The sequence below is a fragment of the Pan troglodytes genome, chromosome 15, assembly GCF_028858775.2.
Source record: "Pan troglodytes isolate AG18354 chromosome 15, NHGRI_mPanTro3-v2.0_pri, whole genome shotgun sequence".
Taxonomy (NCBI): domain Eukaryota; kingdom Metazoa; phylum Chordata; class Mammalia; order Primates; family Hominidae; genus Pan; species Pan troglodytes.
Genome location: NC_072413.2, coordinates 62,991,153 through 63,006,897, shown reverse-complemented (window position 1 = coordinate 63,006,897; position 15,745 = coordinate 62,991,153). Strand labels below are relative to the sequence as shown.

At 44.9% G+C, this 15,745-nt stretch overlaps 2 protein-coding genes across 4 annotated transcripts in view; one reads left to right on the top strand and one right to left on the bottom strand.

The window, feature by feature from the left end:
* FNTB (farnesyltransferase, CAAX box, beta) overlaps positions 1–15,745 on the bottom strand; it is a 75,300-nt gene that overhangs the window by 33,157 nt on the left and 26,398 nt on the right. For both annotated transcript variants that reach the window (NM_001302412.1, XM_009427944.5), the window contains 3 exon segments: positions 1,034–1,117; positions 1,216–1,362; positions 13,104–13,195. In NM_001302412.1, the coding sequence (NP_001289341.1) occupies positions 1,034–1,117; positions 1,216–1,362; positions 13,104–13,195 (323 nt within the window).
* Positions 1–15,745, top strand: part of MAX (MYC associated factor X) — a 99,028-nt gene that overhangs the window by 73,662 nt on the left and 9,621 nt on the right. The gene's annotated exons all lie outside the window — the stretch shown is intronic.

The following is a 15,745-nucleotide window of genomic DNA, read 5'->3' as shown; positions in this document are numbered from 1 at the left end:
CTTTAAACATTTTCCTTAAGAAGAATCAACACATACTGATTTACCTCAGTCGTTCTACTGGTTTCACTGGTATACACAGATCCTAATCTAATTTTTTTGGTTGGATTAGACAAGTTAGAGATAGAAGAACATCTTGAACTAAAGGTCTTTGCAGCCTGATTACCTGCTATTATCTATAATGTATTTTATGCTCCACAATGTTCGTGGTTTTTTCCTCCCCTGTACTTTCAAACCAATGGTTAAACCAGATGCTTAAGCCAGACTATTAATCAACTTGTGTAGAAGCAAACCCATTTACACATAGGCAGTAAGACAGCTTTGCTATAGAAACCTCACAAAATGTATTTCTCAACTAAATAATAAGAAAATGGCATAAAATCTCAATAAGCCACTGTCTTAGAGAAATGGCTTATTCAATGAATTCCCTGTATGCCTCATAAGTAATCTGCCAGGTGAGGAAGCAACTTGCTTGGTACATCAGACACTTATGGAGGAAAATAATAATTTCGAGCTAACTGGCACCAATCAGTTAATGCGATTTTATTGCACTGCACTCTCCTGGCCCACAAGGCTCTCTGCACCTCCCAGAAAAACTCTCATGTGCCTCAGGAGGACCTCAGGGATTAGACATTCTCATGATTTCATCAAATTCACTCAGAAGGTATTTACTGAGGCCCTGCTGGACTTTCCCCTCCCTTCCTATCTCAGAGAGGTGAAGGAATACATTACACCATACAGTTATTTATATTGTGGTATATCATTTTGTACCAAACAAATGTATTTTTAATTTCTAAAATAAAAGCATTTGTTTCTTCTATTTTCACATTTACATAAAATAAGTCAAGTGATCATGACACCTGAGGACATCTGCATCACATCTGAATGATTCTGACGTGTCACTGACATGTCATCCCATGTGTCATTCTGGGACAAAGCAGCAGCTTCCCCATGATGTTCCTTAGGCTTGGCATCTCTAATGGCAGATGAGCTCTAGAGTCAACTGATGTGGCAGCCTGTGCAAAACCCCACTCACCTCACATCCACCTCACCTCCGACATGCATGAGAAAGGAGCCGTCAGGTTGCTTCAGGGAGTACAAATACTGAAGAAGCTTCTCTCTGAGAAACAGGGAAAGAGGTAGGAGAGGCAACAGTCAGTGCGTGTCAGCAGGCAGGGAACTCCTCTGGGTTTCTGTCACCGCTGGCTTTCGCTGTACCTGTTAATGATGTCATAGGCCTCCTCGGTGCCAATGATGCACAATGCATTGACTGCTGCATATGTGGGTGCAAGGTGTGGATACTGACCGGGTCCTCCTCCAAAGCCACCTTCTGGGCTCTGACACAGCTCCAGGAACTGACACACACTAGGTACACAGCCAAAGGGCAAAAACAATGTCAGAGAGCATTCATGTCAAAACACCAAATTCCCACTAGATTCCATGCCTTTCCAATGATCCCCCACTCCCTCAAAAGTTGGGGGGAACCTCTCCTCCCACTTGTTGAATATAACCTCTCCCCAAAGGGCTTAATTCTCTCCCCAGCTATCATCATTTCTGTCTGCCCTCCTCTGAGTTTCGTACTTAAGCGCTTGTTGGTCATGAAGCAGGGAACACAAGGCTGGGAAGAAACCGACTTTCGTGGCTATGGGGTAAGAGTCTCCCGTGCTTCCCACACAAACCTTTCCCAGACTTTCCACTCAACTTGCTGCCCTGGACCTGTGGTACCAGCCTCCTCCTCCTTGCCTTTGGGAACCTCCCAGCCTTTGAATTTTGCCAAAACATGGTGCTCAACTGCTTCTCTCCACACTAACCATCCTAGTCAGGATCCATCACCTAGGCCTATCATGAACATGTAAATAGAGGTCTTCTCACTCCCATTGCCACCTAAGCCTCTGTGGGCCACTGATTTCTACTCCACCAGTAAGAAGCAAGTTTTTTTTTTTTGTTTTTTTGAGGCGGGGTTGCCCTCGGTCGCCCAGGCTGCAGTGCAGTGGTGTGATCTCAGCTCATTGCAGCATCCGCCTCCCAGGTTCAAGAGATTCTTTTGCCTCACCCTTCCAAGTAGCTGGGATTACAGGCGTGCACCATCACGCCCAGCCAATTTTTTGTATTTTCAGTACAGACAAGGTTTCACCATGTTGGCCAGGCTGGTCTTGAACTACCTGACCTCAAGTGATCCACCCGCCGCAGACTCTGAAAGTGCTGGGATTACAGGTGTGAGCCACTGCATCCGGCTGAAAAACACATTTTTAATGGAGCCTGCTTCCATGGCTGGGAGAATAGAAGAGAGGCAGGCTGCTCTCATGCTCACCTTAATTGTGGTAAACATAAGAGGAGCTGCACTGACTCGCCGTGAGAATGCCTCCCAGTCTGCGGGTTCTTGGAGAATTCTCCATGTTAATTCAAACAGGCTCCCATTCCCTCACTGAAGGGAGCTGTTTTCTGAGGGTTTGCCTCTAAGCCTGGCATCAGGCTGCCCAGAGGTTACAGTCTTGCTTTAGGTGAAATCAAGAGAGCCCTATCATCAGTCCGGGGTCTTCCGAAGTGCACCAGAAAGGGTGCCCCAGGAAAGCCCTGGTTATCAAGCTGTTTCTCCACAGCTCAGCAGGGTCACAGCCTTCCCGCCAGGAGAAACCTCCATTTACAACAAGCAAACTGTCTTTGCAGTGTTCATGGGGCCTTCTTTCCTGGGCGCTTTCACCTCATTATTTCCTTGCTACTGCTGCCAGAAAGACTACATAGCCTACTCTCCAAGAAGACACAAGTTTATAACTGTTTGCCAACATCACATTTAATTGCTTTCGATTTCAGAGTTCCCATTATCCGGGCAGGGAAAGCAAAAGCAAACGCTGCTGCCTTGCTCTGTGAGTTCTGAAACGTCACAGGTTAAAACAACACATACTTCTTTTTGCACCTAAAATTTTACTGTAGAGAACACAAGGATTGAAACTGAAGTTGAAAACAATTATGTGGCACTATGGTTTTTGTTTTTGATTTTGAGAGAGGGTCTTACTCTGTCGGCCAGGCTGCAGGACAGTGGCATAATCACGGCTCACTGCAGCCTCAACCTCCCCAGACTCAAGCTATCCTCCCACCTCAGCCTCCCAAGTAGCTAGAATTACAGGCATGAGCCACCACGCCTGGCTAGTTTTTGTATTTTTTATAAAGATGGGGTTTCGCCATGTTGCCCAGGCTAGTCTTGAACTCCTGGGCTCAAGCAATCCTCCCACCTCGGACTCCCAAAGTGCTGAGGTCACAGGTGTGAGCCATCGTGCCCAGCATGTGACACATTTTTAACAGCAATTAATTTCTGTAGAGAACTTGAATTTGTTCCTTCTTTCCAAATCGTCATCAATTCTTATGACATTTCCCAGAAACAAATAGTTAATAAGCTCATGCCCTAACAAAGGCTGGCTGCACTAGCATACCAAAAGGTTTCTGTACCACAAAAAGTTTTAGCTGATACAAAACTTAACAGCACATTTTTTAAAAGAAAGAAAAAGAGTCACCTGGTTATCCACTCCCTTTCCCAGCTCCTAAGATAGAATCGTGCCGAACGCAACACTACTGACCCTAAAGCCTCGAATTAGTTAGGATCTGAATGTACCAGACACCTTGATACCATCCCTCCATGCCAACCTCCCTCAGCTGACATGCTGCATCTGACTGTCTGGGGCTGTGCTAGAGAACTGGAGGTTGGGCTTCTCTTGATCTCAGACACTTCCGTATTACAGAACATTCTGATCCCAAGGCTTTCCAACTTGCACCTTAAGGAACTGGCAAGTTGACTATGAACTACCAGCTGTCATTCACAGACTTCTTAGCAATTCTGAAGACCAAAATGTTAATGATACTTCTACATATTTAAAAAACAAAACAAAACAAAAAAAAGGAGCCAGGCATAGTGGCTTGTGCCTGTAATTCCAGTACTTTGGGAGGCCAAGGCAGGAGGATTGCTTGAAGCCAGTAGTTCAAGACCAGCCTGGGCAACACAGTGAGACCCCAGCTCTACAAAAAAATATTTTTTTTTCCCACAAACGTAGGGGGAGAAAAACTTATCATAGAGACAAGATGTTCACCAATAAATAAAAAATTACAAGCAAAAAACATTGTACAAACACCAAGTGGCACGTTTTGTGAAAAACAAGTATTCACAAAATCATTCCTTTAGAATATGACTGAAAGCTGTAATACATCAATTTTCTTTAACGTCAGCAAGGCATTTCATTCTAGCTTACGTGCCAATTACCAGCAAAGTGGGAAACTATCTTCTACATCATGGATCTTCAAACCCAAAATGTGTGCATCAGAATCTGTAGAAAGCTAATAAAAGAATACAGAGACCCAGTCTTGCTGAGGTGGAAAAGATCCTGGGCCTTTGTATTTTTACCAAATTCTCAGGTGATTCAGATACATGCAAAGCTTGAGCCATCACTAGTCCTTGCTGCACAACTAAAATTACTTGGGGGGTGTTTTTAAAAATCCCAACACCCAAGCCACACCTAATTCCAATTAAACCGGAATCACTATGGGTGGGACCCAGGTGGCAGTATTTTTTTTAAACTCCCCATGTGATTCCAATGTTCAGCCAGGTATCAGTGCTTCTCAAACTTGAGTTGCATAGAAATTACCTGTGGATCTTGCTAAACTGCAGCTCTAATTCAGTAGAACTAGATGGGTCTGAGAGTCCTCTTTTTTTTTTTTTTTAGGAGATGGAGTGTCCCTCTGTCGCCCAGGCTGGAGTGCAGTGGAGCGATCTCAGCTCACTGCAAGCTCCGCCTCCTGGGTTCAAGTGATTCTCCTCCCTCAGCCTCCCGAGTAGCTGGGACTACAGGTGCATGCCGCCACGCCCAGCTAATTTTTGTATTTTTTAGTAGAGTCAGGGTTTCACTGTGTTGCCCAGGCTGGTCTCGAACTCCCGAGCTCAGACAATCCGCAGGCCTTGGCCTCCCAAAGTGCTAGGATTACAGGCGTGAGCCACCATGCCCGGCTGAGAGTCCTCATTTCTAATAAGTTCCCAGGTGATAGCAATGCTCCTGGTCTGGGGACCACATTTTGAGTAGCAGTGAGATACATCTGTGCTGTCCAATAGGCAGCCACTAGCCACATGAGGCAATTTAAATTCTCAATTAATTAAAATAGAAAATTCAGCTCTTCAGTCACACAAGACACATTTCAAGTACTCCACAACTAACTGTGGCTAGTGGCCAATATAGAACATGTATAGATGTTTATAGACACCTATAGACATTTACAGAATATAGAACATTTTCATTATCACAGAAAGTTCTGCTGGACACCACCACTTTTATCATTCCATCATTAAAGAGTATGTAAATCCTGTAAGAGAGTCAAGTTCAAAGCAGGGATATCAGCGATTGCCTCTCAGCCTTATAAGGAGTTTACTGGGACTCTTAGGTGATGGCTGAGGACTGATCTAAAGTGATTGATTCTGGCCAGGCATGGTGGCTCATGCCTGTAATCCCAGCACTTTGGCTGAGGCGAGGGGGATCACTTGAGCTCAGGAGTTCAAGGCCAGCCTGGGCAATATGGCAAAACCCCATCTCTACAAGAATTATAAAAATTAACCAGGCACGTTGGCACCCACCTCTAGCCCCAGCTACTCAGGAGGCTGAGGTGGGAGGATCACTTGAGCTTGGGGAAGTCCAGGTTGCAGTGAGCTATGATTGTGCCACTGCATTCCAGCCCAGACAATAGAGTGAGACCCTGTCTCAATCAATTAATCAATGTTGATTCTAAACACTGTCATCAGTTTGGATGAAGGATTCAAAGGCATGTACAGTAAATAAGCATATAATACAAAATGAGCAGCAAAACAAATCAGAAACCAATAAGAATAAAACAAATGCAACAGGTACAAATAGCAAGAATTACGCTTAGAGATGGCAGGGGTGGGGGATGGGTAAGGCACATGAATATGGGAAATGACTAGGAACATAGCAGGAAAAGACCAGTAATAAGGGTCCACGAGTTGTGAAGAACAACAATAAAAATGCTTGTTAAAAGCATCATAAACGCAGTATTAGTCAGAACTGTATCTGGCTCTAGCCTCCATTTTCCACCTCAAAGGGAATTCACATGAGAGTTGTAAAAATGACTACTTTTTTTTTTTTTTAAGTATTTGGCTGGGTGTGGTGGCTCGTGTCTGTAATCCCTAGACTTTGGGAGGCCAAGGCAGGAGGATCACTTAAGGCCAGGAGTTTGAGACCAGCTTAGGCAATACAGCAAGACCTTATCTCTATTTTTAAAATAAAATAAAAAGCTTAATATTACAGACAATCACAATGAGAAAGCTACCCAGCAAAATACCTCCAATATACAAAGGATAATTACATAAACATTCTAGTAGGTAAAAACTGAGACTAATTTGTAGCAAGAAGTATTTAGGTTACATAAAAAACTTCAGCACTAGAATAGGCTATCATAGACAGACTTAAGGCCTAGGATAAGTTATAAAAATTATAGCTATGTTCTGCACAATTGGGCAGGTTTAAAAAAAAAACAGAAAAAAAGATTACAGCTTTGGAAATAGGAACAGTCATCCATGGGCAGAACGGCTTAGGAGGGGATGTAAATGCAAGATGCATGAGCTGGCATCACATCAAGCTTGTTCTCGTACTAACTAAAACAGCTTCAGCTTGATATAGTGAAGAGGAAATCTCCTTCCCTAGGTAGAATATGACAATGGACAGGTGAAGACGGGCAGCACCTCTTGTTGATTCCGGGTGGCCTCTGCTGCTCACAGAGTCAGACGTGTTATTTGACTCTTCATCAAGCACCGGCAAGTCTCTGGATGGCTGCTGTTCTGGAAGAATGGTCAGGTCGAAAGTTGGCTACTATAGGCCGGGCGCAGTGGCTCACGCCTATAATCCTAGCACTTTGGGAGGCCGACGTGGGCGGATCACTTAAGGCCAGGAGTTTGAGACCAGCCTGGCCAACATGGTGAAACCCCATCTCTACTAAAAATACAAAAATTAGCCAGGCATAGTGGCATGCGCCCGTAGTCCCAGCTGCTTGGGAGGCTGAAGCACGAGAATCGCTTGAACCCGGAAGGTGGAAGTTGCAGTGAGCTGAGATTGCACCAGTGCACTCCAGCCTGGGGGACACAGCAAGACTGCCTCAAAGAAAAAAAAAGTTGGCTACTTTAGAGCAGAGTTTCTCAACTGTTGACATTGGGGCTCAGTAATTCTTTGGTGCAGGGACTGTCCTGTAGAGGATATTTAGCAGCACCCCTGACCTGCACCCACCAGGTGCCAACAGCACCTGGCCAGGAAAAATGCCCAGGAGACAAAGGCCTAGATATGGTGTCCTCACTGAAAGGTAAGGAAACATACAAACTAGACTTAAAAATTAAAAGGAAAAATATTTAAGGGGCTATTCCGGGGATAAGCTACTAACAACCTTTTGAAAGGGAAAGGATAAAACACTGAAATAGCAAAATTTGAATTTATCTTTGGAAAAATCTTACAAGCTGAAATGTCCTAAAATGGTTTTTAAGTTAAAGGCAATTTTTAAATCTTACAGAAGCTAAAAACATAACTTTAACAGTGCGATGGTCTCCCTGTGAATTTTATTTTGCTCTATTTCACTGAAGCTGCTTTCAGTAACAAAGAATGGGATTCTCATTAGAGGATGCTTCCTTCAGTGCCAAAACCATTAAGCAAAGCAAATGTACTTAGTCTAGTTCCAAAATATTAATTCATTTTAGGTAAACACATATAAATGTGTGCATATAACCTCTTAAAAGAGGCAAGCTAGGCCGGGTGCGGTGGCTCACATCTGTAATCCCAACACTTTGGGAAGCCAAGACGGGTGTATCACCTGAGGTCAGGAGTTCAAGACCAGCCTGGCCAACATGTTGAAAGCCTGTCTTTACAAAATACAAAAATTAGCTGGGCGTGGTGGCACACCCCTGTAATCCTAGCTACTTGGGAAGCTGAGGCAGGAGAATCACTTGAACCCGGGAGGTGGAGGTTGCAGTGAGCTGAGATCATGCCACTGCACCACAGCCTGGCAACAAGAGCAAAACTCCGTCTCAAAAAAAAAAAAAAAGGCCGGGCGCGGTGGCTCATGCCTGTAATCCCAGCACTTTGGGAGGCTGAGGCAGGTGGATCACCTGAGGTCAGGAGTTCGAGACCAACTTGGCCAACATGGTAAAACCCAATCTCTACTAAAAATACAAAAATTAGCTGGGTGTGGTGGCTCCCGCCTGTATGCCTGTAGTCCCAGCTACTCGGGAGGCCGAGGCAGGAGAATTGCTTGAACCCAGGAGGTGGAGGTTGCAGTGAGCCAAGATCGTGCCACTGCACTCCAGTCTGGGCAACACAGCGAGACTCTCAAAAAAAAAAAAAAAAAGAGGCAAGCTGAAGTCCTACCTATGGACTGGGCATGGTGGCTCACGCCTGTAATCCCAGTGTTTTGGGAGGCTAAGGCAGGAGGATCACTTGAGCCCAGGAGATTGAGACCAGCCCAGGCAACACAGCAAGGCACTGTCTCTACCAAAAATAAAGAAAACATTCCAGGCTATGAATACATTATTCTTGAAACCTCTGATACCAGCAGTAACAACCTGGCCTTGCTGGCTTTGGTCAGCGGTCATAGCAGCTGACAAAAGTATTTTGTCCACTAGAGGGAACCCAGCTTATCATATTGTTCCCTAAACAAATAGAAGCACAGCAGTGAACAAAATAGGAAAGAGAAACCTTTGTGTAAGTGTAGGGGGCGTGTGTGTTACATGCAGGGGAAAAGAAGGCAGGAAAATAATAAAACTGCAGAGCTAGACTTTTTGACTCTAGGTCACCTTAATATATTTGTATGAAGAAAGAAAACTGAACGCATTTCAAAGCATTTCATTTCCCTGTGCAAGATAAATAAAAAGGCAATATTCTATTTCAGCTAGTCTAAAAAAAATCTTCTATTTATATAGAAGTCCTTAAGATTTCTCTGTATCTTACTAAAAATAATCTATTTCCTCATGGGTCAGAGCCAGTAGGCTTTGTTCATAACAAGTGTTTTCTGCACCTAGAAGTAACCACCTCCTAGGCACAAAGCAAAATACATTATTGGGAAGTCTAAGAAATGTTTAAAAGTTCATTAAATCAATGCGTAGAAGAACCACGGGTAAAGCTTTTAAGGCATCTGTGAAGCAGAAACTCTCATTAACTGTCAAGTGGTTTTTGAAATAAGGACAAATCAGCTTATTTTTAAACCATTCCTTTTTTAATTACAAAATAATAAAAGATCATTGTAGAAACTTCAGAAAATGCAAGTAAGCTTTAAAAAAAATGTTTTGTTTGTTTGTTTTTTTGAGACAACAGTCTCCTTCTGTTACCCAGGCTGGAGTGCAGTGGTGTGATCTCGGCTCACTGCAACCTCTGCCTCCCGGATTCAAGCAATTCTCCTGCTTCAGTCTCCCGAGTAGCTGGGATTACAGGTGCCAGCCACCACATCTGGCTATTTTTTGTATTTTTAGTAGAGACAGGGTTTCACCATGTTGGCCAGACTGGTCTCAAACTCCTGACCTCAAGTAATCTGCCTGTCTCAGCCTCTCAAAGTCCTGGGATTACAGCCATGAGCCACTACATCCAGCCAGAAAGTTCTTCTTTTTCTTTTTCTTTTTTTGAGACGGAGTTTCACTCTTGTTGCCCAGGCTGGAGTGCAGTGGTGCAATCTTGGCTCACCGCAACCTCCGCCTCCCGGGTTCAAGCGAGTCTCCTGCCTCAGCCTCCTGAGTAGGAGGCGGGAGTGCAGTAACAGAAGGAGACTCTTGTCTCAAAAAACAAACAAACAGCCTCCTGAGTAGGATTACAGGCATGCGCCACCACACTTGGCTAATTTTGTATTTTTAGTAGAGACGGGGTTTCTCCATGTTGGCCAGGCTGGTCTCAAACTCCCGACCTCAGGTGATCCACCCGCTTCGGCCTCCCAAAGTGCTGGGATTACAGGTGTGAGCCACTGCGCCTGGCCTTTCTTTTTTTTTTTTTTAAGACAGAGTCTCACTCTGTCCTCCAGGCTGGAGTAGAGTGGCATGATCTTGGCTCATCGCAACGTCCACCTCCCAGATTCAAGCAATTCTCCTGCCTTAGTCTCCCGAGTAGCTGGGATTACAGGCATACACCACCAAGCCAGGCTAATTTTTATATTTTTAGTAGAGACAAGATTTCCCCATGTTGGCCAGGCTGGTCTCGAACTCTTGACCTCAGGTGATCTGCTGACCTTGGCCTCCCCAAGCCCTGGGATTACAGGTGTGAGACACCGTGCCCAGCCCAGAAAGTTTATAAAATCACTTTTAACCCCATCGTCCAGAAATAACTACTACATGTATCTTTCTGGTTCTATCTATGCATATCATCATCTATATTTTTAATGTATGTAAATTAAATCTTTTAAACTATTTTCATTTCACATCTCTCTATATAAATACATATATTTTAACATACAAATATACCCATTCATATATTTATTGAGACAGGGTCTTGCTCTGTTGCCCAGGCTGGAATGCAGTGGTGCCATCATGGCTCACTGCAGCCTCAAACTCCTGAACTCCTGTCTCGGCCTCCTGAGCAGCTAGAACTAGAAGCGTGCACCACCACGCCCAGCTATTTTTATTTTTATTTTTGAAATGGAGTCTCACTATGTCGCCCAGACTGGTCTTGAATTCCTGGGCCCCAGTGGTCCTCGGACCGTGGCCTCCCAAAGTGCTGGGGTTACAGGTGTGATCATGCGTGGCCACATTTATATATTTTTTAATGGTTATATAGTATTTCACAGAATGTACTGCACCATAAATGACTTATGTTTTATTTTTTAAATTTATGTATTTTATTTATTTATTTTTTTGAGATGGAGTGTCACTCTGTTGCCCGGATTGGAGTGCAAAGGTGCAATCTCGACTCACTGCAACCTCCGCCTCCTAGGTTCAAGCGGTTCTCCTGCCTCAGCCTCCCGAGTAGCTGGGATGACAGGCATGCACCACCATGCCCAGCTAATTTTTGTATTTTAGTAGAGATGGGGTTTCACCATGTTGGCCAGGCTGGTCTCAAACTCCTGACCTCAAGTGATCCACCCACCTCAACCTCCCAAAGTGCTTGGGATTACAGGCGTGAGCCACCACGCCCAGCTTTACATTAAAAAAAAAATTTTTTTAAACATTCTCTACTGTTGATATTTAATTTAGATTGCTTCCAATGAAAGGCCCTTTAAAGGCTCCTCTCTTCCTATGTGACATTGCCCCAGAAGCGGCGCTGACACTTCCTCAGAAAAGCCTTCACTATAAAACACCAAGTACACAGCCTAGAAAAAAACTCAGTCTATTTTGGCTCGAGTTCTTCCACCTCAGGCACCCGCTGTGATTCTCTCTTCCAGTTTTTCATGGGTCTGCGGCCTCCTCCATCCAGCGTTCAGATCCAGGCTCACAGAAATCCCCATTTTTTCTTTCTTCTCTCACACCCAACTTTCCCATTGTGCAAGAGTGAAGGGAAAACTTTCCAAATATCCTGATTGTGTAGGAGTGAAGGGAAAACTTCCCAAACAATCCCCAGGCCCCCGAGCTGGTATTTCAAAAACACACGAGGCTGGATGTGGTGGCTCACACCTGTTATCCCGGCACTTTGGGAGGCCGAGGCGGGTAGATCAGCTGAGGTCAGGAGTTCAAGACCAGCCTGGTCAATATGGTGAAAGCCTACCTCTACTAAAAATACAAAAATTAGCCGGGCACGGTGGTGGGTGCCTGTAATCCCAGCTACTCAGGAGGCTGAGGCAGGAGAATCGCTTGAACCCGGGAAGCAGAGGCTGCAGTGAGCTGAGACTGTGCCACTGCACCCCAGCCTGGGTGACAGAGTGAAACTCTGTCTCAAAAAAAAAAAAAAAAAAAAAAAAAAAAACTACATGGGCCTTTCTTTGACAATTAAATTCCTGTTACTGCAGAAACTGTGTCCAACTCTCCTTCCAGTGCTGGAAGCAGCCAGGCTTGCAGTGGCATCCCGATGATCAAAACAATGCACTTGCCTCTCCCTCAGAAAGCATCCTACGTACCACAAGGGTTAATGGCCTAATTCTTTATTATCTTCCCCATCCACATTCATCACAAGACACCCTGCCCAGGAAGGCAAGAATGAGAGGTTATTGTTAAGACAGAATGAATGAGACAATGTGCAGTTCTGTTCCTCTGACCTGACAATGTGACTGAGGCAGGGGCTCTGTGACCAGAGAGGGGCCCCGGCTAGCCTCTGTGTGTCCCAGCACAGCTGCCTCCTTGTGCTGTGGAGAAACAAACCTGGCTCAGAAGTCTCTCATCCCAGATGCTTCGCCCTCAAGAGCACCAGAGGAAGCTGAGAAATTCGAGATGCTGCCTAGAGCCCATGCTGCCTCTCAGTGGATCTCTTGGATCCAATTCCTGGCTGCCCTTTCTTATTCCAGGTATCCCTAGGACTGGAGTCATGATCAGTCTTTTCTTCTTTAATATATAAATGGTGATGAGTGTCTGGGAATGAGATGCCAGATCACGGATGCCATCTGTACAAGGATCTTGGGAAGAAGCTCAGTTGCTTAGATCTCTAATCATCGATCAGGTTTAGGAAAACTGAGAGTCATGGCATTTGTATGCCACACCAGTAACACATCCAGTCCCATCAAGAGCTACATGGTCCCTCCAAGCACCGGGAGCGGGGAGGTACTTCTATAGAGGTGCGTAGGAAAGGCAAAGGCATTTTTGTTCACTGGACTGGCACGTGCTTCCCCACAGAAGCTGTTCAAATGCATACTGTACTTTCTGGCAAAATCTTGTCTCTCAGAGTTGATGATTAAGACTTTTCTCAAAGACCAGAGTAAAGAGCCAAAAGAAAAGGCCACAGAAGAAACCAGAATCCTTCTCTTGGAAGTTCAAAGTCTTGTTCTACCCACCAGCTTACATTAGTTTTCTAAAGTGGAGGAGTTTCAGGAAGTTGCCGGAGGTCATGAGAAGAGCAAAGATTTCTTTGTGGCACTGTTTTTTTCCATTCCAAACAAATAAAACAGAAACAAAACAAAATCCCAAACTCAAAATACAATTTCAGAGAACACCCCAGATTTCCCAAAGACAGACTCACTCTGTAGCCACTATCTGGGGGATGGGTTCATCTAGCAGTTCCAAGCTGTGCAGGATCCAATAGCAGAGCCATGGGCGGCTGGCATCCAGACACTGGGAGAGAGAGAGGAGAGAAAACATCCCTTATTCACAATCACTCCAAGACACTGCTGCCAAGGCTGTATCTGTCTCACTCCCAGCAGCCTGGCAAGGGGGAGGAGGGCACCCTTGCTCAAACAACAATCAGTGAATAAAGGACACTTTGCTTTGTGGCCTTAGCCAGGAGCTGAAATGACCATCTGTTTAAAAAAAAAAAAAAAAAAAAAAGATAACAAGGCTGGGCACGGTGGTTCATGCCTGTAATCCCAGCACTTTGGAAGGCCAAGGTGGGTGGATCATTTAAGGTCAGGAGTTCAAGACCAGCCTGGCCAACATGGCGAAACCCTGTCTCTATTAAAAATACAAAAATTAGCTGGGCATAGTGATGTGCGCCTGTAATCCCAGCTACTTGGGAGGCCGAAGCAGGAGAATCACTTGAACCCGGGAGGCAGAGGTTGCAGTGAGCCGAGATGGCACCACTGCACTCCAGCCTAGGCGATAGAGCAAGACTCCGTCTCAAAAAAAAAAAAAAGAAAGAAAAGAAAAAAAAGACAACAGGGTTAAAAAAAAGATGACCCTGAACCCAGTGGATCCCTCCCTGGCAGGCATCTAAGGAAGGCTGAGCAGAGGACTTCCTACAGGCCAGGAGGTTAGGGGCTGCTATTTTCTCGGTATAGAACCAAGGAGATATACATTCTCTGAAGAGATTTCCTAGCTTAACTCAATCACTGATTCAACAAATATTTGATAGTATCTACTTGTGCCAAGCACTGTATTAGACACTGGGGGGATGATAATAAAATTTGGTTTCTACCGTTTATTTTTTTGAGACAGGGTCTCGCTCTGTCACCCAGGCTAGAGTGCAGTGGTAGGATCTCAGCTCACTGCAGCCTCAACCTCCCAGGCTCAAGCAATCCTCCCACCTCAGCCTCCTAAGTAGCTGGGACTAGGGGCACACACCACTATGCCTGGCTAATTTTTTAAGTTTTTATAGAGACAGCATCCCACTATGTTGCCCAGGCTGGTCTTGAACTCCTGGGCTGAAGCAATTCACCTGCCTGAGCCTCCCAAAGTGCTGAGATTACAGGCATTAGCCACCATGCCTGACCTGGTTTCTGTTCTTGAGATGCTTGGGATATAGAATGTGTGTGGTTACCTGTAGGGGAAGAGAGCACTGGACAGACATATAAGTTACCTCATGTCTTTCTGGAACCAACACGTGTACATATACCTGGAGAAATGCTGTAATGGACGAAAACAGTTTTGAGGGAGCACGTGGAAGAGACTGACTAATTCTGCCTGGGGAGCTAGGAAAGGCTTCCAAAGGCAAAATGCAGACGGCTCTTGATCCTAATTAAACCATAAATGATTATTGAGCATTCAAGGCTAGGCAGGGTAGGTAGGAGTACTGCCCCAGTTTTATAAATTAAAATATATAAATGAGGTCCAAAGATTAACCTTTTTCAGATTATAAAAATAGCAAATGTCAGAGGTGAGACAAGAATCTAGGTTTTTAGAGTCAATCCAGTGTTCTTTCCGTTGGCCCAAGCTGCTCTCTTCAAAACTATGCTGATATCCCAAGCTGTGGCTAACCCACCACCTGGAAGGTAGGCTGGTGAGCTACTGAAGACACTGCCAGGGATGCAGCTTAAGTTTGAATCCCAGCTCCTCATCTTACTCGCTATGTGCCTTTGAGCAAATGACTTAATTTTACTATGCCCATTTCATTATCTGCAAAAAACAAAAGATTGATCTACCTCACGTAGTTACAAGATTTAAATAAGAGAATGCAACTGGGCGCAGTAGCTCACGCCTGTAACCCCAGAGCCTCAGGAGGCTGAGGCAGGTGGATCACTTGAGGTCAGGAGCTCGAGACCAGCCTGGCCAATATGGTGAAACCCCGTCTCTACTAAAAATACAAAAATTAGCCAGGCGTGATGGTGCACACCTGTAATCCTGGCCACTCAGGAGGCTGACGCAAGAGAATTGCTTGAACCTGAGGCGGAGGTTGCAGTGACTCACGATCATGCCACTGCACTCCGGCCTGGGAAATACAGCGAGACTCCATCTCATAAATTATGAGAGAATGCATGGTAAGCTTTCAGCACACTGTTCAATAAATTGTTAGCTGATATGGTACCAACTGTAGCATAACTATTGAGGACTTGAGTCAAGGATTGAAAATTCATAGCCCACAGGCCAAATCTAGCCCATGGATGTGTATTGTTTAACTGGAAGTAGCTGCAACATTTGTCAGGAGAGTCACATGAAAACGTGATTTCCGGCTTCATTTGGAGGAAGAAAAAAAAAAAAAAGGAAACAAAGATGATTTGGCAACCCTGGGTCTGCATTCCCAGATGGCAGCAATGGGCAGGAAAGAAGTTAAGGGCACGGGGTCTCCAGTTAGCCTCAGTCTCCATGCAGCCCACTTCACTGATTTATGCTGCCTGCCTGGGCCCTACAGGCATTTGAGTTGGCAAATCATTGCCACAAATAATCAAATGTAGAACCCAAATAAAAAGCAGATTAAGAATAGAGATGCTGCTCTGTGTTAAGCAGGGCAGA